This window comes from Hypomesus nipponensis, chromosome 24 (genome assembly GCF_054491055.1).
Source record: "Hypomesus nipponensis isolate SF chromosome 24, ASM5449105v1, whole genome shotgun sequence".
Classification (NCBI taxonomy): domain Eukaryota; kingdom Metazoa; phylum Chordata; class Actinopteri; order Osmeriformes; family Osmeridae; genus Hypomesus; species Hypomesus nipponensis.
Genome location: NC_140384.1, coordinates 8,423,099 through 8,442,146, shown reverse-complemented (window position 1 = coordinate 8,442,146; position 19,048 = coordinate 8,423,099). Strand labels below are relative to the sequence as shown.

General features: G+C 51.2%; 1 protein-coding gene across 1 annotated transcript; it reads right to left on the bottom strand.

Annotated features, from left to right (window-relative positions):
• Positions 1-4,249: 4,249 nt before the first annotated feature.
• Positions 4,250-18,518, bottom strand: ddr2l (discoidin domain receptor family, member 2, like). The gene is made up of 17 exons (XM_084690283.1): positions 18,365-18,518; positions 13,106-13,208; positions 12,801-12,903; positions 12,278-12,506; positions 11,486-11,633; positions 10,840-10,945; positions 10,468-10,654; positions 10,124-10,370; positions 9,936-10,028; positions 9,550-9,692; positions 9,114-9,321; positions 7,966-8,210; positions 7,683-7,810; positions 7,152-7,349; positions 6,761-6,995; positions 6,311-6,460; positions 4,250-6,198 (listed from the first exon to the last, which is right to left on the bottom strand). The coding sequence occupies exons 2-17, from the start codon at positions 13,161-13,163 to the stop codon at positions 6,064-6,066; spliced, it is 2,613 nt and encodes an 870-aa protein (XP_084546409.1). The 5' UTR covers positions 13,164-13,208; positions 18,365-18,518; the 3' UTR covers positions 4,250-6,063.
• Positions 18,519-19,048: the final 530 nt, after the last annotated feature.

Here is a 19,048-nt window from a genome sequence, read left to right as displayed (position 1 = left end):
CATCAACTGTCCTAAATGAAGTTTGTTGGTCATTTGTCATGGTTTTCAGTCAAAGACAACTTTTCAATTGATTATATTATAAAATATCACACCCTTTTTCAGCACTGTCCTCAAGCGAAGAACTGGCTGAGAAAGGAAATGGACGGCAGTGTTTGTTGCTTGTGGTTGTCTTTCATAAGACCATTGTTTTCTCCAGCACATCTCTCTCATCCCCCCGTGATAAGTTATAATTTGTGGTGTCCTCTGCCTCGCTCACAGCTGGCAGTTGGCGGGCTCACAGTACTTGTTATCAACGTCAGTTACTCCCAAGCTAGCTGGCCAGAAAAGGCTTTTCAAATCCAATTTTATTTTAGTTGATTTTATAACTGTATTATAATGACGCTCTCGAGTCCCAGGTGCAGCTCAGTCACATATCAATCATATCTGTGGAAACATTGGTATGGGTGCCTTTTAAGACTGTCACGAATAAGAGTATGCTTGTATGTGTTTCTGTATCTGTGACCAGACCCTTCTCATACAGCCCCTTCCTGGTGTCATGTCTACAGCTTTATTTTTCATTCCTCTGTGCCATATTTGTGTCTGTGGTCTCCCCCACAGAGCTGTGGGGATTTAAATGAAGGCTGTACCAATGCAGGAGTCGCCTCCTGTTAAAACACCATAAAAAGGCCTGCTAGCTGCCACACACAACCTGCGGTGTTGCCCCTGACTCTGCAGTTCCTGAACCTGCTTGGCATCCTTTGGGAAAACATACACAACACTGTAGCTATGGCGATACGTAGTGGTGCACAAACCGAAATATTGATAAGTCAACAATATCAAAGTGTTGATGTTGTGTTGTGACTGTCAGTACATTTAAATTTTATTCAGTTAGAAGACGCTTTTATCCTAAGCAACGTACAAACAGTCCACGTAGAAAGAACAGCAGAGGGCATCGTTATAACAGTGTTTTTCAGTGGTCATGTTTAATAGGCAACGAGCAAAGTGATGCTGTTGGATAAGCACAGTTAAAGCGCTGCCTTCTTTAACACCATCTGCTCACCATTAACGGCTGCAGTGGCTGTTCGTTCATCCTGGAAACCAGGTCCACACTACAGTGAGCGGGCCAACGGTGAATGAACCAGGTAAACAGACAGCACTGAAATAGATTTAGATTGTAGGTTTTTTTAGCTTGGACCAAGACGAACAAACCTCTCCTTCTCACACTGACATTTCCAAAGTGTGTTTAACTACCCACCCACCCACCCACCCACCCACCCACCCACACACACACCCACACACGCACGCACCCACACAAACACACCTACACCCACCCACCCACCCACCCACACACACACCCACCCACCCACCCACCCACCCACACACACACCCACACCTACACCCACCCACCCACACACCCACCCACCCACCCACCCACCCACACACACACCCACACACGCACGCACCCACACAAACACACCTACACCCACCCACCCACCCACACACACACCCACCCACCCACCCACACACACACCCACACCTACACCCACACACCCCCCCCCCCCCCCCCCCCACACACATGGTAGCCCCCCCTCACATCCTAGTGCTGGTGGTAATACGTGTGGTTTTAATGTCACGTTTCTGCACGTAGGAAAATCTGAGCCGTCCGAATCAGACTCCTTTTATAACATCTGTGTAAAGATCAAAGCCCGGATTCTTTATCGTGCGCTTGGCATTTCCCTCTGGTTATACTGGACTGCCCCATAGCCGCGCAATGACTTACAGGTGTGGCAGGTCGATCTGCAGGCTTTAATCACCGCGGTAACGAGGCGGCCCCGCCTCCACGCTGCGGGCTACCTATATCAAACAGGAACTATAAACACCATGGAGATGGTAGACACAATGGGAAGGCTTTTACCACCAGGGCTACCTGTATGAAGGGAGGGGGGCTGTGAACTGCCTGCGTCGCACCCAGAACAGCTTCCAGCTGTGAACAAGGGACAAGAGGGTCAGTGGCCATTCGGACAAGACGCCCAAACCTGTCTCGAAAAGCGATGCTATTCTGAGGTCAGATTTTTGTGCAAGCATCAGCTTCCTTTGGACCATTTACATTTAGTCATTTAGCAGACGCTCTTATCCAGAGCGACTTACAGTTAGTACATGGACATTCCCCCCTGAGGCAAGTAGGGGTGCCAGTAGGAGTGCCTTGCCCAGGGACACAACGTAATTCGTCACGGCCGGGAGTCAAACCGGCAACCTTCTGATTGATAGTCCCGATTCCCTAACCGCTCAGCCACCTGAGCCCCCCTGACCAAGAGGACATGCTCATCCAGACATTCAAGGCTCATGCCGGGCTACCTGGTGTCAGAACCACCCCTGCCACACTACCTTCTTCCACAGTTCTCTGTCCATTAAACCAGAGCAGATGGTTGACCCTCTCTCATCCTCCAATAAAACTCCCCCACTTCTGACACCAGCAACCGTTGAGCTCTGTAGCATTGACCTCCAGCTAGTGACCCTGACCTTTAAGAGGTGCTCGCTACTAAATTCCCCCCCATTCCTCCCCCAGCACTGGCCTGGGACCAGGACCTCCCTGTCCAGCCCTGGTCCTATCCCATAACAAATACACTGACACCAGATCAGGGTATGTTGGACGCGGCAGCAAAACCTTCCTCTGGTGCCCAACAACCTCCAAGCAGCCCCAGTGAAACCTCATCCAGCTCAGGGCCAGGACTGGGTTCCGTGTTAAATCTGGTAGTGAAACCAAACCACAGATCCCATGATGCATCTGTGATGAAGATCAAACACTTCTCTTGAGGGCGAAGTCAACACAATGTACTTGGGCAGACTTTACGCTGGAACAGATTATAGAAGAGCTATAATGCGAGGTGGTTGTAAATAGCAGTTCTGGGTTAATAGCGTGTGTTCCCTTGCCCTTGGCATTGCCCTCTGTCCCCATGGTGGGAGAAAAAAACACATCTAAAATCTACAGGGAGATAGAGAATAAAAGATAATAGAGAAGGTAAGACATAAGTCTCTTGTACGCAAACCGTTTAAACTGGGTCCAGGAACCCAGTCCTCAATAAAAAACCAGTCAGATTGTTGTGTGAGTATAAAAGCCTTCAGCGTCCCACACAGTTTGGAGCCCCTGGGTTCTGGAGGGAACCAGAACACCGTATAGCCTGCGTATAGGCTGCTCAGTGCTACGTGGCGCTAGGCACGAGAACATCAAATGGAGTCTGAAGCAGCCTGGCTTGTGTATACTTACAGCTGCACAGGCAGCAGGGCAGGTAACAGGCCAGAACTTTCCCTGTCCTGCAGAGACCTGAAAACAACCTCCCGATGTTCTGTTCCTCTGCTCACTGGAAACTTTTATACGTTTAGTAGGTAGGAAGTCGGAAAACTGCATCTTACACAGATGTTTCGGCAAGGTTCGAGCTGATCAGAGAAAAGCTGAGTCGTTCAGGAGACGTTGAAAATTTACTGCCGTTTTTTTTTTTTTTACGGCAGTCGAAGCCATGGTTTGTTTGGTAACAGGCTGTACAGCAGCACTTATAGCAACATTTCTGGAGACTTGACAAGGATCATACAGACAGGTTCACCACTTCATCACAAACAACAGCAGAGACAGCCAAACTTTCGGAAAGAAAGCAACAATTACAGGTTGGGGCGGAGGAACGGACAGGGTCAGCCTGACAGACATTGCTGTGGAAGGTCCTGTCACGTAAACAGAGAGCCTGTGGTGTGTTTGAGGACACGGTGTTGGAAGCTTCTGGGACTTTAGTGAGGCCTGAATCCTTTTGAAAGTCATTGCAAAGTGAATAAAATGGTCAAATGGTTTGTTTTTTCCATTTGAACAAATTTCAAGATGAAAAAAAACTGTTTACAATTACTTGGGAGGGAAAACTTGTTGCTGTACTCTCACATAAATTAACATTTCTCATGTTTTCATTTTGCACATTGATTAGTCTGTCTTTACCTGAACGTTGTGGTTGACAAAGACACAATGGTTCAGATTTTCCCTCCCATGTTTAGCTCCTCCTACCTTGCAGTTCCAAAGCCTGCCTGGGACTCTACTGCCCCCTGTTGGTCACCATCATGAGCAGCATATGGCACACAGGCTGGAGGCCAGGCTGAAGGGTGACAATGTGCAGCTGGTCAGTAAAGAAGAGATCAACCAGGAAACAGCTTCAAGCAGGAAGTGCTTCCTGTCGGTTACTGTAGTGCAGCAGGGCGTTTAGAAAAAAGCATTTCTAAGAAACACAAAGACACATTGTGTGTCAGGTTGGAGTTTTATTATGAGATAACAAAGAGGATTGGAAGATACAGAGGGTCAATATCATGGGGCTGGAATGGCGATCTCCAGCTCCCAATATATTACTATACAAATCTACTCTGCCTATGCTATGTACAGGCCTGCCATGGGTAGCTGCTGTTTGTTTCAGCAGGTTGCAGGTGGATGGAGTGACCGACAGATTGATGAACCCTACAAAACCTGAAACCTAGTCAATGCCTAATCGATAACATATTATCACCTGGCGCTCTGAATTCACACACGGCCCAGCTACTCAAGCACAACCAAGCAAGCATGTTCTCTGAGCACAGAGCACACACACACACACACACACACATTCTAACTCTCGCTTTCTCTCCGTTCTGTGACAAGGGATGTAAAAAAACACAACAAAACAAGGGCCTCTGGGAGATTGAGTTTAGTGGCATCTTTACCCCTCCCACCCCCTTTCCTCTCTCCCTGGTTAATCCTGTCAGTCCCAGTTACATCCAAGTGCTCCATGGAATGTCTAACACAGCCCCATCTCTCTCTCTCCCCTTCGCTCTCTCTCTCATACAAGCAAACACACACAATTTAACTAAAGCATGATATACAGTACAGATGAACATACAATGTTTAAGATGCTAATAAGAACATAAAACAACCACATTAATAAGAATCGAAATGTCGGGACACTTGTTTCTGTCTCAGCAAAGGACACACACGTTTACACTGTTTACACGGTGGTCCAAAAGGGGATCAGTCCATTTGAACTCACGCTTCAGTCAGTCTCCTGTCGGACACGTCCTGTCGCTTGCCCTGACAGCAGCGTGTGTCTGAAGGCAGTCCGGCTAACATCTGCTAACTACTGCTAACTACTGCTAACTACTGCTAACTACTGCTAACTACTGCTAACATCTACTAACTACTGCTAACTACTGCTAACTACTGCTAACTACTGCTAACTACTGCTACCCATGTGTGAGAGGGCTGCACAGCTTGTGGTACTGGGGAACAGTGCTTTCAGTCACTCTTCATACCTCCTCTTCATCCTCTTCTTCATCCTCCTCCTCCTCTTCAGTCCATAGTGGCTCTGTGGCCCCCGCGGGCCCTATTCTAGCTACGACAGTAGTTCCGCTATAGCCCGAAGGCCTTAGGCTCCACTCACATCTGACCGCCAGGGGTCAAAAGGTCAGAGGTCAGGGGACCGACCTGTACAACATTCAGACTCACACCAGAACAAAAACAATGAGAACAACGATCATCATACACACAGAAGACATCGTACTGTCCTTACTCCAGTGTGGAGTCAAAATGCTAACATGGATACACGCTGGAACACAGAAGACAACAGAACACAACAGTGCTTAACATAATAAAACCACAGGACCAAAAAAGGCAACAAGTCTTTGTCCAGTTTGTTTGTTTTCGAAATATTCCAACTGCCTAGCGTTAAAGAAACACTGAACACACGGTTTTCTTTGGTACCGCGAGAAAACTAAAATGATAATAAAGGAAAAAAAAACTAAAGTCTGACAGGATGTCCATGTAAAAGACACAAGAGGATGAAGAGGCCTACAGGTGAGCCTTCTCTGTACAGTTTATGGGTTAATAAAGTGTCACCAAGGAGTGCGAGAGTAGCAGGGGGGGGGGGGTTTCCGGAAGAAAGACACAAATGACTTTACGTTCACCATCCCGGTCTCAACTCGCGCTCTCTTCTGACAGCGACCAAGCATGGGCTGCGTCCATCCATCTCTCCACTCCATCCAGGGGTCCGAGAGAGGGACCCTGTGATATGTGCCAGGGGTTAAAGGTCAGGGGTGGGCGTGAGGTCGCAGGGCTTGGTAGAGCCCCTCGAAGGTGGGTCGGTCTGTGATGTCACGCCCCCAGCATCGCATCATCAACTCGAACAAGGAGGGAGGGCAGAGGGGAGGAGCTGAGAGAAAGATCTGGAGGGCGGGAGGGACGGAGAGAGAAAGGGAGGAGGGAGACACGTTATGATTGGCTGAAGCCGCCCCCTGGAGTGAAGGGTCAGAGCAGGTGTGTGAGAGCGAGACTGACCTGCCGGCCCTGGTTTCTGAAGAACTCGCCAGTGTTTTCGATGACCTGCTCATCAGACAGCAGACTGTAGGGCTGCTCCTTACACAGGGTGAAGATCTCCCACAGGGTCACCCCAAACGCCCACACGTCGCTGGCCGTGGTGAACTTCCCCTGGAAGAGAGGACGCACACACACACACACACAAAGGATGATATTAACACACACAGACACACGCAACTTCAACTCTCCTCCGTCCACAGGTCTGGTAGACTCCCTCCCTCCCTCCCTCCCTCCCTCCCTCCCTCCCTCCCTCCCTCCCTCCCTCCCTCCCTCCCTCCCTCCCTCCCTCCCTCCCTCCCTCCCTCCCTCCCTCCCTCCCTCCCTCCCTCCCTCCCTCCCTCCCTCCCTCCCTCCCTCCCTCCCTCCCTCCCTCCCTCCCTCCCTCCCTCCCTCCCTCCCTCCCTCCCTCACCAGCAGGATACTCTCCCAGGCCATCCAGCGGATGGGAAGCACGGCACGACCCTGGATGCGGTAGTAGTCGCTGCTGTACAGGTTCCTGCTCATGCCAAAGTCGGAGATCTTGATGGTGAGTCGGCGGTCCAGCAGGCAGTTTCTGGTGGCCAGGTCGCGGTGGACGAAGTTCAGAGACGCCAAGTAGCGCATCCCAGACGAGATCTGGACCGCCATGTGGAGGAGGTCTGACAGGCTGGAGGAGAGGGAAGAGACAGATCTCTATTTGTGATTCAATTTCTAAAACTCTATTTCTGCTCATGAGGGCGTTTAGTCTAAGTACTTGTTTTTGCCTTTGTTTTTTGGTGTGTTACCTGACAGAAGGTATGTTGTTGGCGTGTGTGAGTGTTACCTGACAGAAGGTATATTGTTGGCGTGTGTGAGTGTGCTCTCGATCTCCCTCTGGGACAGGAACATGTTGAGGTCTCCGTTCTCCATGTACTCCGTGACCATGCACAGAGGGTCAGAGGTCACACACACACACAGCAGCTGGATGATGTTGGGGTCGTTCAGACGAGACATGATCTTTATCTCCTTAAGGAAGTCGTTCCTACGATGTCAAAAACACTGAGTTCAGCACAAGTCGATACCGGCAGTTACTGAATGGATTCTGCCAAGTGTTAGGTATTGTATTGATGATAAGCCAACTACAAATGACAGAAAACACACACAAACACTCCCCTCTCTCCCCCTCTCCCCCCTCCCTCTCCCTCTCCCTCTCCCTCTCCCTCTCCCCCTCCCCCTCCCCCTCCCCCTCCCCCTCCCCCTCCCCCTCCCCCTCCCCCTCCCTCTCTCTCCATCTCTCCCTCTCTCCCTCTCTCCCTCTCTCCCTCTCTCCCTCTCTCTCTCTCTCTCCCTCTCTCTCCCTCTCTCTCTGGTGTACCTGGCGTTGTTGGTGGCGTCAGCCCTCAGCTGTTTGACAGCCACCAGGACAGGACGGCCGTCCCTGTCAGGGAGGGGGGCTCCCTCACCCAGGAACTCTGGGAGACGCTCAGCCTCACACAGGTGCACCTGGACACACACACACACACACACACAGTGTGTTAGCGGGTGTGTTAGCAGTCTAGTTAGCTTGTCATCAACATTTACTCCTTCCTGCATCTCCCCCCCCTCCCTCTACTTCTCCCCTCTACCTTCACCCCCCCCCCCCCCCCCCGCCCGCTCACCTCTCCAAACTGCCCCTCCCCCAGCTTCTCCCGGAAGAGCAGGCGTTGCCGTGGGAACTCGGCCACGGAGATGTCCTTGCGTGTGAGCGAGTCCACGGTGAGGGCGGGGACGGCGTACATGTTGCTCCCGGTGACGCCCTGCAGGCTGACGATGTCCGTCTCGGCGTAGTGAGGCACGGCGCTCTGGAAGCCCTGGTGGGGGGTGCACTGCGTCACATCCGGCTCCGCGTAGCCCCCCCCACACCCTAGGGGACGGGAGGAGGAAGGAGACCAATAAATACATTTAAAAAACAAAATGTATTATAGTAAATGAAATAAGAAAGAACTGTGATGTATAGCTGAACTGAACACACATTAGATCAAGGTCTTGTGGTTGTGTTGTAAGATCTTTTAAAAGTCTCTTGACCCCTTCCCCCCTCTGCGCTGCCAAGTTATGACAAAGCTGGAGAGGGGGGAGCGAGGAGGAACGCGGAACGTTTGGGAAGAAATGAACCTTTAATCATCTAATATATATGATACAAATGTTAGCTTGTGTCAGACCACAGGAAGATAGACAGGACAGTTGGTTTTGATGTGAGTTTCTTTCTTAACAGCTATAACTCGATCTACTGCATCTGTCATACAGAGATGGTCCTCGTCTTCCCTGGTGGCCAAGCCAGTCTAGCCCCTACCCCGGGGTCAAAGGTCAACTAGACACACCTTACCACGCTCTGGGCCTGGGGTCATGTGACTGGAGGTCAGGAGAAGGTCATAGAAAGGGCTACTGAGGAGGAGGGCTGAGGGGTCATGGGTGAGGGGTCAAAGGGCAGAGAGCAAAGGGGAAGAGGGGAGGGCAGGAAGGTAAAAGAGGGAAGGTTGAAGGAGAGTTCAGCGTGAAGACACAGCAAGCACAGCTTCAGACAGACAGGTCCTGGGATGGAAGATTTACCAGAGAGCCAGCAAGTCACAACAGCTTCTTGTATTTGAAAGAGAGATTTTGACAGAAAGATATATAGGTATGGGGGGAGAAAGGCCAGAGACTGGTATGTAACCAAACAGAAAAAAAAGAAATATTGAAAGAAAGAATAATTACAGAACCATGGTAGAAGAAAGAAAGACTAAAAGAGAGAGGAGGGAGAGAGAGAGAGACATAGGGGAGGAGTGTGTACCAGAGGTCTCTGCGCTCTGGGACAGTTCAGGCAGCTTGCTCCTGAGGGCGGCAGGGTCCTGGTACTGGGGGTCCAGCAGGAACACCCTCTCATAGGGGGGGTCCATCTGGGGGGCCCGGGGGGGCACCGGGGGGGTCTGCAGGATGATGGTGTCACTGCTGGAGGACAGGCGCACTGTCACCTCCTCCTCCAGGATACGTCTGGGGGCCTGAGAGGAGAGGGAGAGGAGAGGAGAGAGGAGAGAGAGGGAAGGAGGAGAGGAGGAGAGAGAGGAGAGAGGGGAGAGAGGAGAGAGATGAGAGGAGAGAGAGGGGAGAGGAGGAGAGAAAGAGGAGAGGAGGAGAAAGAGAGAGGAGATTTTTGAATAACACTTTTTTCACTTTTCAAGTGTTCTGGCAATTTTGGGTTAGTCCTCTGGTTTGGTTGCTTAACCTACCTTCTCCAGAACCTTGCACACGTACTGGCACCAGAGGATGAGGAAGATGATGACCACCAGCAGCAGGATGATAGTCACCAGACAGCCAATCAGAACAGCCGTGTTCCCGTCCTCAGCCTGCTCCTTCCCAGACGGGCTGGTCTCTATGGAGACAGAGCGACGGTTGCTACGGCTCCCACAACTATATGTACAACTTTCCGTGTACATGTATGATGTCACGGACAGCAAGTTTTAAACCTGCAGATGGTGGAATGGTGGAGAGGACGAAGGAGTTGTGTAAAGGACGCAGGAGAAAGGAAAATCGAGGTCCAAAAAAAAGAAAGAACTAGAGAGAGAGAAAAGGCAGAAAAGAGGAAAGGAGGAAGTGGAGGACGAGAGGAGGGTACCAGTGGTGTGGGTCGTGGAGGAGGCGGAGCTGTCCTCGCCATTCCAGAGCGAGGTGACCAATGGGGGCATGTGTGTGGGGCCTGTGGTGTCTGCTGTGGGACAAAGACAACAGAAGACAGACACCGGGGTTGTCCAATCAGATCTCCCTTCCTTAGCCACAGAAGCGGACACAAGAAGTCCCTCCTACCGGACAGGAAGGTGATCTCGCTGAACATCATCCAGGTGTCGGCGAAGGCGAAGCGGCAGCGGAGAGCCTTGGCGGTGCGGCGCTCCAGGGGGACCGTCACGTAGCGGGCGCTGGGGTTCCGGTCGTCCAGAACGGTCCGGAACTCCACAGGCTCCGCCTCCCAGCCGGCGATGAGGCGGGGCTTGAAGTGGCAGGTGACGGAGGAGAAGATCTTGACCCCGCGAGAGAACATGTTGTTGCTGTGGACCTGTGTGTTGAGACCGGCGTGTACACGTGAGGGTGACACAGTAAGGTTTGGGTTGGTGACCGCACTGAGATCATAACAGCCTCCTCTCCTCTCTCACCTTCATGGAGGTGAAGTTTCGTTGTCGGTCGAAGACGAACTCCATCTCTACGTAGCCGCCTCCCAGCGTCCTGTTCCTCCAGCCCACGTAGTCGTAGCCCGGCCACACATGGTACTGACGCGTCACCAGGAAGTCATCCTGGCCAATCAGACCGTCCGTAAGCTGGCCCAGCCCACCCAACAGTCTCCTACAGGGAGAGGGGGGGGAAACACAATGTTTGTGTGCACAAGTAGGGCTAGGCGTGTGTGTAAATGTGTGTCGTGTGTGTAAGGGTGAACGTGTGTGTGTGCGTGAGAGTGACAGTATGCGTGTGTGTCAGTGTGTGTGTGTGTGTGTGTGTGTGTGTCAGTGTGTGTGTGTGTGTGTGAGTACCTCCGCTCGTGCACCCCGTCGTAGGTGGAGTCGTTGAGGCTGGCGATGGGGTATCCAGGAGGCATCATCAGCTGCCCCTCTGGAGAAGAGTAGGACACCAAACCATCTAGGAGACAGGGAGGGAGGGAGACAGGGAGGGAGACAGGGAGGGAGACAGGGAGGGAGACAGGGAGGGAGACAGGGAGGGAGGGAGGGAGACAGGGAGGGAGGGAGGGAGACAGGGAGGGAGGGAGGGAGGCAGGGAGGGAGGCAGACAGGGAGGCAGACGGGGAGGGAGACGGGGAGGGAGACAGGGAGGGAGAAGCACAGAGTTGGGGCAGAGTGAGGTTGAGGTTTTGTGTTGTAAACATTCCTTTGTTTCGCTGATGTGAGTTTGTGATGCGTCATCAACCCTTAATCTGTGTGTGGTCACCGCCAGGCCAGCCTGCTTGTCACAACATCACTCCCACTGGTGCACAGATATTTACTGTGTGTGTGTGTCTGAGCTTGAATGTGTGTGTGGGAGGCTGAGGGAGAGTTCATTTGTGAGCTTGTGGTTTGCGTGAAAGGGGGGGATAAATGAGTGTGTGGGTGTGTGTGAGTTTATGCGAAAAGTGTGTGCATGTGAGTGTGTGTGTGTGTGTGTGAGAGAGAGTGTGTGTCTCACCATGCCAGGCACAGCCGTACAGCTCCACCCTCATGCAGACGGTGGTGGGCACCTTGGTGAAGGGCACCAGGCGGAGGAAGCGGGTGATGATGGGAGGGTGGAGGTCTTTGATGACCGAGGCGTACGTGTTGGCGTTGGCCTCCACCACCTGGAGAGAGAGAGACCACGCCCAGCTGAGTGTGTGACACACGCAACAGAAGACACACACACACACACACACACACTACACACATATCTTGGTCACACATCTTGAGCACACTGCCATGGATATCATCTTCCCTGACCTTAGACCTTCTGACCTCTGACCCCAGCTCAGCTGTTCAGGGTTGTGAGGCTAGAGGTCAAGACCAGGTCAACAGCTCAACCCAGACTGGGGCTCCGTAGTCACAGCAACATGAGTGACCTGTTGACTGCAGCGGAACAGGAGTGCAGGCCTTCTCAGGCATTATCAGGAGAAAGCAGAGCCACTCGACCAGCCCAGATTGTTTAGACTGGACCTCTGTGGAGTCTGGAGTAAAGGCCAGGCCTGACAGGAAGTGTGTTCACCACAGTGAGGTCATATCCTCTCGATAGGCCCAGCCAAATGCCAAAACATCAACAGAACCTCCCCCGTCGCCCCTCCACCCATTCTTCACCTTCCGGCTCATTCTCTCCATCTCTGCACTTCTCTCACTCATTTCCGTCCTTCCATTCTTCCAGCCTTCCTTTTCCCCCTTTCGCTCAATCCCCCTGGGCGCCCAGCCCTCCTCCCCTTCCTCCCTCCTCCTATAACCCCCCCCCCCCCCGTCCTACCCTGTTGCCCAGGCGGTTCCTCCAGGAGTGCCAGGTCAGCCCGTCTCTGCTGTAGTTGAGGCGGTACCAGCGGGCAAACTCTTCGCCCGTTCGGCGTGCGTAGCGGCCCTGGGTTGCCACCACCGTCAGGAAGGTGAGCCTGCCCAGGTCCACCTGCAGGTAATGGCTGTCGGAGGGCTGGAGGAGATCTGCCGGGCACCACGCCCCGTTTCCATCCTCCCGGTTCAGCCTGGGGGAGGAGGGGGGAGGAGAGAGGGAGGAGGGGGAAGGAGAGAGGGAGGAGGGGGGGGAGAGAGGGAGGAAGGGGGGAGGAGAGAGGGGGGAGGAGAGAGGGAGCCAGGGAAGGAGACAGAGCAAATGAGAGATGTGAGATGAATGATTGGTGTCTTGAGATCTAACTCCATGTTTAGTCGCACTTGTGACACAGATACTGCACCTTTTACAAACACTCCTAATGTTAGAAGCGTGTGAAGCGTGTGTGCTTTCTGCAGACCGTGGTGCGTGTGCGTGTGCTTTCACATACCTGGCATACTGTGGTCCAGTGGTCTCATGCCACTGCCTGGAGGCAGTGATGTCATTGTCTGTGATCCTGCCGTCTTCCATGCCAAGGGGGTAGCGGCAGTGAGCTGCAACACACACACACACACACACACACACACACACACACACACAGAGTGGTCAACGTGGAGTTAGGGCAGTGTCACAGTGATCAAGACACACTGAATACACCACACAGAGATGTGGAATTTATCACATACATGAAGACACAGGGGACCAAATAGTGTGTGTGTGTGCGTGTGTGTGTGTAGTCCTGTAACAGGCGCTCACCTGGGTCAATCTGTCCATGGGCTGGAGTTGGCAGAGCCAGCAGGAGAAAGAAGAGCATGATGGGAGGTGGATGACTGGAGACAGGCAGGCCCTCGCTACATCTCTGCAGGGGTGGAGAGTTGAAGGGATGGAGGGTTGAAGGGATGGAGGGTGGAGGGTTGAAGGGATGGGTACAGAAGGAAGAGAGTTGTTTCTTTCCACTGAGAACAACATACCATACATGATGCATCCCCTTCTCTACCGTGCAAAGTGCTCAAGACAGTCAGGAGGAAAACCAGCTAGAGACGAGAGCTGACGGAGCCACAGTGTGTGTGTGTGTGTGTGTGTGTGTGTGCGTGTGTGTGGAACAGGCCCAGCCAGCCACAGCTGGACAGCAGGAGAACCCATCAGACTGGATCCAGCTCCGCTCATCGAAAGTGAGTTAGAGGAATCACTGTTTCCCTGACAGACCAGATCTTCTTTCTCTTTGTAAAAACCTCCGTTCTTCCTCCTCTCATCCCCAAACACATCTCAACTCTTTCCTCCATCCTTTTGCTCCCTCTCTCTTTCCCCAATTCTGTCGTTTTTCTTTGTTCATCCCTCTCCTTTATGTCCCCCCTCTCCCTCTCCCTCCCTCCCTCCCTCCCTCCCTCCCTCCCTCCCTCCCTCCCTCCCTCCCTCCCTCCCTCCCTCCCTCCCTCCCTCCCTCCCTCCCTCCCTCCCTCCCTCCCTCCCTCCCTCCCTCCCTCCCTCCCTCCCTCCCTCCCTCCCTCCCTCCCTCCCTCCCTCCCTCCCTCCCTCCCTCTCTCTCTCTCTCTCTCTCTCTCTCTCTCTCTCTCTCTCTCTCTCTCTCTCTCTCTCTCTCTCTCTCTCTCTCTCTCTCTCTCTCTCTCTCTCTCTCTCTCTCTCTCTCTCTCTCTCTCTCTCTCTCTCTCTCTCTCTCTCTCTCTCTCTCTCTCTCTCTCTCTCTCTCTCTCTCTCTCTCTCTCTCTCTCTCTCTCTCTCTCTCTCTCTCTCTCTCTCTCTCTCTCTCTCTCTCTCTCTCTCTCTCTCTCTCTCTCTCTCTCTCTCTCTCTCTCTCTCTCTCAGGAGCTTGTCAGAGCTCTGGTTCCTTAAAGCTCCCAGGAGTCTGCCTGGCCGCTTGCCTGGCTGGAGGCCCGAGAAGAGCCTGGAGGCTCGCCAGAGAGCTGTGCCTATGAAACACCACCGCTGGCTGGCTGAGCTGCAGGAGCATGCAGGCCCTCTCTGGAGCCTGGAAACCCAGCAGTAAATGGTGGCTGGATGTTAGCCCAGCCTTCTCTAGGAAACATCCTCTGATAGAAGCTCGGGTCTGTGGTCCCTCGACAAACAAACAACAGTTTACAGAGCAATTGTGAGTCAACGCTCTTCACTAAGTTTGCAACAAAAACAAACGTGGTTGACGTATTCGAGAGGTTGAGTCATGTGACGTGTTGTTGGTCCAGGCTGTCCGGCTGAACGGCTCTGGACACAAACACACGCTCACGCACAGAGACAAGACCTTATATAAGGTCTGGAACAGGGGGACGAGCTGTGAGCTGCTCCTCGCTCACATCTGCTTACGACTGGAATATGTCCCCATGCTTTCCTTCTCTCTCCCTCTCTCTCTCTCTCTCTCTCTCTATGTCTCTTTCTCTGTCTCTCTCTCCCTCAGTTTCCCCTCTGCTGTTTTCCACCGTTGCTCTGAAGCATTGCTCAGTTCTTCTGTTGACGTCGTGGCCATGGAGCGCAGAGAGGAGCGAGTAGAGAGAGAAAGAGAGGGCGAAGAGGAGAACAGCTGACGCGAGTGAGGGAGAGAGAGAGGAGGACAGGAAGGGAAACGATGGAAAAGAAAGTAAGGCCGGCAGGAAGACAAAAGGCAGAGAAAAGGAAAGAAGTGTGTGCGAGGAGGAGAGCGCCACAGCTGGTTTATGTAATCCTTGGCTCAAGCTGAGGCCTGTTCTCAGGGCTGCTCGGAGATTCCTGAATCTTTGCTCATCTTTCTAGGGGTTGGTCACATGACCAGCCTCGGAGCTACAGGGGCCTCTCTCACTTCTTCAATCTCTCTTTTTTATCACTCGCCCTCTCTGCAGCCGCCGACTCTCTCTCTCTTTCAATCACACTCGCACTCTGAAAGTGATAACTCTCTCTGGAGCCAACGCTGCTTGCTCTCCTTTCCCCCACTCTTTTTCAGAGGGAGAGGCAAGCATAACGCAAACACACCCTACCCACAAGAAGCAGAGAGAGAGAGAGAGAGAGAGAGAGAGAGAGAGAGAGAGAGTGAGGGGAGGGGAGAGGGAGAGAAGTTAAACAGCTAGAAGGCACCCCTCTCCCTCCCCCTACCTCCTCTAACCCTACATCACCAGACCAAACAGCCAAAACCCTCAGCATTCCAAACATTCAGTGCAGCCAACCCAGATCCTATTCTATCTCCTCTCTCCCTCCCTCCTTCTCCTTCTCTCCCCCTCTCCCTCACTCTTTCATCAGACAGGAGCAGGCATGCCCTTGCTTTAAGGTGAATGGAGCTGGAGTTCCCTGAGAACAGGACGGCGCAGAGAACAGAGAAGCAGAACAGAGCGGGAGAACAGAGCAGAACACAGTTCAGAAGAGCAGAACCGAGCAGAACCAAGCAGAACAGAGTACAAAAGAGCAGAACGGGGGAGAACATATTTAGAACAGAAGAGTCCAGGGCAGTCTGGACCCTGGAGTCCGTGCCGGCTAACTGAAAACCGAGGGAACAGCAACAGAACCAGCAGGCAGACCCAGACTGAGTGACCAGCAGGCAGCTGGCCGACTCCAGAGGCAACGACAACCATCGGATTATGCAACACGATAAACAACATCCAACGCTAAGCACTCTCGGAAGAGCTGGCGAGCAACCAAGACACACACACACGCACACGCGCACATAAACACACACACATAAACACACACACAGAGCGAGCCAGTACCATCAGTCAGTTTGAAATGACATAACTTTCGATGGGGTTCTCTGTCATTAGAAAATGCCAATGTAGCAAGCACACCTCTTGTGCTATCACACTTGGGAACATTCACTTATGACTCATACACAGAAAACACACAACATCTGGTTACATGTCGAACACCTGTGTGTATAGATTACTATGCATGGATAGGGTTAGGGCCTGTTACACAACAGCTCAAATAGAAAACATATACTTTACAGTAGAGCCCAGATAGAACTCCTATACTTTACAGTAGAGCCCATCCCCAAACAGAACACCTGTTGGGTACAACGGAATTCCAAATAGAATCCCCGCGGGCTCCAATAGAACCCCAATAGAATACCTGTGATTCCAACAGAGTGCCAGTGCGTTTGAACCAGCAGTAGCCGGCGGGTCTGAGAGGCAGAGGAGAGGAATGTGTGACCGGGGGCAGGGGCAGGGCTGGGGCACAGCCCTGTCACCATCACACCAACAAACGCCTCACGTCAAGGTCGTCCCTCTGAGCTCTCCTACACACAGGCTTTCAGAGGCTGTGTCTGAGATCCTCTTGTAGCACTGTCTGCGTAACAGACACTCGTCAAACAGTCACAAAACTGTTTATGATGTGTGTCTTGATATATGATGCTGTTTTAGTTTTTTTGGGCTGTACCGTGTAGTATGGGAGATGTTGCTGTTGCCTTGTAGTTTAAATGTTGTTTGTCCACTCTGCCTGCTGAAATAAAGAACGTTTCTTGACTCTGACCACGGATACACTATTAGAACCATGCAGAACTTGAGCTTCTGTTATTTGTATATGTATTTGAATGTCGCTTTGAAAAAAGGTATCAGCTAATAGAATAAATAGTAACTGTTGTCTGTCTCCGAGCCTTACCTATGACATAGCATAATAATTTAACTTGATAGTGTCAATTATAATGAGCTTTTTAAACAAATAGTTGTTTTAAAGCTGGTGAACTTGTGAGGGTTAAGAAGGAGAACCCAAAATTATATGCAAAACTGAATGAAATCTGAGGAAGTTGGCTATCCTTAAAACAAAGGCGCATGGATACACATGCCAATTATTGTTATTTTCAGCGAGTCAAGGGCTCCTTAGAGAGCAACCATGCTTTGCTGGTTGTTGTAATGACAAAGTTTAGGCCAAAGACTTCATGCTGAGTCATTCAAGACCCAAAACAATGACCGACTTCTGAGGTGTTTAAATGGCAACATTAAGAATGTTATCCCACAATAGGCTACCACACTGTTAAATTGTTGTCGTTAGTCACTGTCAACTGGTGTCATTACTATAGGGCAACACAGAACGGTGTATAATTACTGTAGAGTAGTGTGCGACCAGTGTAGCTGCAATTTAGCAAGCGACTTGTGTAGAGTAACTGCTGTGAGGTTCTGCTGGTCTGTGACAAGTAGCTCAGCTTCACCTTTCTGACACCCAGCAGTGTTGAGGATCTCACATTCTGGCTTCGGCAGCTATTTACACACACGCGCACGCACGCACACACACACGCACGCACGCACACAAGAATCTGGAGTCAGCTTACAGCAGGTCACCCTAACCCAGAAGCATAAGAACAGTGGACGAACTTCTGGATAACTAGCACACAACCTGGAAGGGGAAAAATTATACGGAAAATTATAAAGTTTTATACTGTGGTTCTTGTAGACGCACATACCGGCCCGTGTGACACACGCGCTTCAATACACACAACCTACACAGATAGGAAGATAAGTGACAAACAAAACACATACACACAGACATTATAGAACTTCAACTCAACAATACCAAAACATGATAGGAGCACGCTTCCAGCGCAATGATTCGGGAACATTATACTGTGTGATAGGAGATTACAGATGTTCTTCAGTCCCCGCGGCCTTCTGCTGTTTTACCATTAAACTGAAAACACTTTATGTTCCCAATTCCCGCAGGCGGTTTTAGAAACAGTTTTGATGCTCGTTAGTCTTGAGATTTCAACTACTCCATAACGGGAGATGGTTTATGAAAAATTCAACAACAATGTCCGTTGCAAACAGATGTTACGGAGTGGAGAGTGGGTTATTTCAAATAATGATTGTCCTGCTAAGAAGTAGATAATGACTTCAAACACACAGCAAGTGTGTTAGACATAAGCTACATCTCAATTCTTGCCATCGATATCTGAGAAAAGTAACAGGTCTCCGTACACAACGCTGCGTAAAATTTACTGGCGTCGAGCCTCATTTGCAACAAAGAGGCCAACAAAAACAACGATGGGGAAACTTTGTCTGTTCCTGGTAACTTTGGGCTTGTTTCTTGACACCGACAACATTTTCAATTTACCTGGTTTCTGTCCTTAGCGAGTTCTCGACAACAGCTTATGTCCGTCTGAGATGTCTTCGAAGAAACAGATCGATCAAAATTCCCGGATCATTATCGTAAAAAGAACAGTTTCTCGGTCTATCACAATGCATCGGAGTAACTGCACACTCAAGGAAAAAACTTTCAATGTATTTTTTTTACATCACATCCCGCTTCCGGTCGGTAGAGGGTTTGGAGAAAGGGGCGCAAGCTTCACGCTTGCTCTGCATCAGACAGGCAAGGCAAGCATGAGATGCGCACAGCAGTTTTCAAAGAGCCTGAAAAGAGTAATGACTTATCACAATATAATGTTGATTATTGATTACTTTATGATATTAGTTAATGTAATGAAACCCTCTGACAGATGTTTTCGAACTCGGTTACAACACAAATATCAGGCCACAACTGCAAGAACCTAAATCATGATCAACTTTTGTAAGAGGCACTGGGCACACTTCAGCACTGTTAACAGTCTGGATGGAGGTAGAGAGCGACAGACAAGCTGGGCTTGGTCTGACTGTCCTGACTGTTCAGGGCAGTGAGGGCGCTGTGGTGCACGTCCCAGCAGAGTACAACCAAGTCTGCTGCTCAGCCATGATCCTCCAACTCCCAAAGACTCTCCCAGTCCAGGATGGACAGAAGGGTTGTCTCTAGGCTATAGTAGGA

What these genes read in the sequence shown, in the direction of transcription:
- ddr2l (XM_084690283.1), bottom strand. Translation starts at nt 13,163, where the DNA reads ATGCTCTTCTTTCTCCTGCTGGCTCTGCCAACTCCAGCCCATGGACAG. An exon ending in ACTGGACCACAGTATGCCAG is followed by an intron (nt 12,507 to 12,800) that starts GTATGTGAAAGC and finishes CTCCTCCCCCAG; the next exon opens with GCTGAACCGGGAGGATGGAA. An exon ending in CGAGATCACCTTCCTGTCCG is followed by an intron (nt 10,029 to 10,123) that starts GTAGGAGGGACT and finishes TTTGTCCCACAG; the next exon opens with CAGACACCACAGGCCCCACA.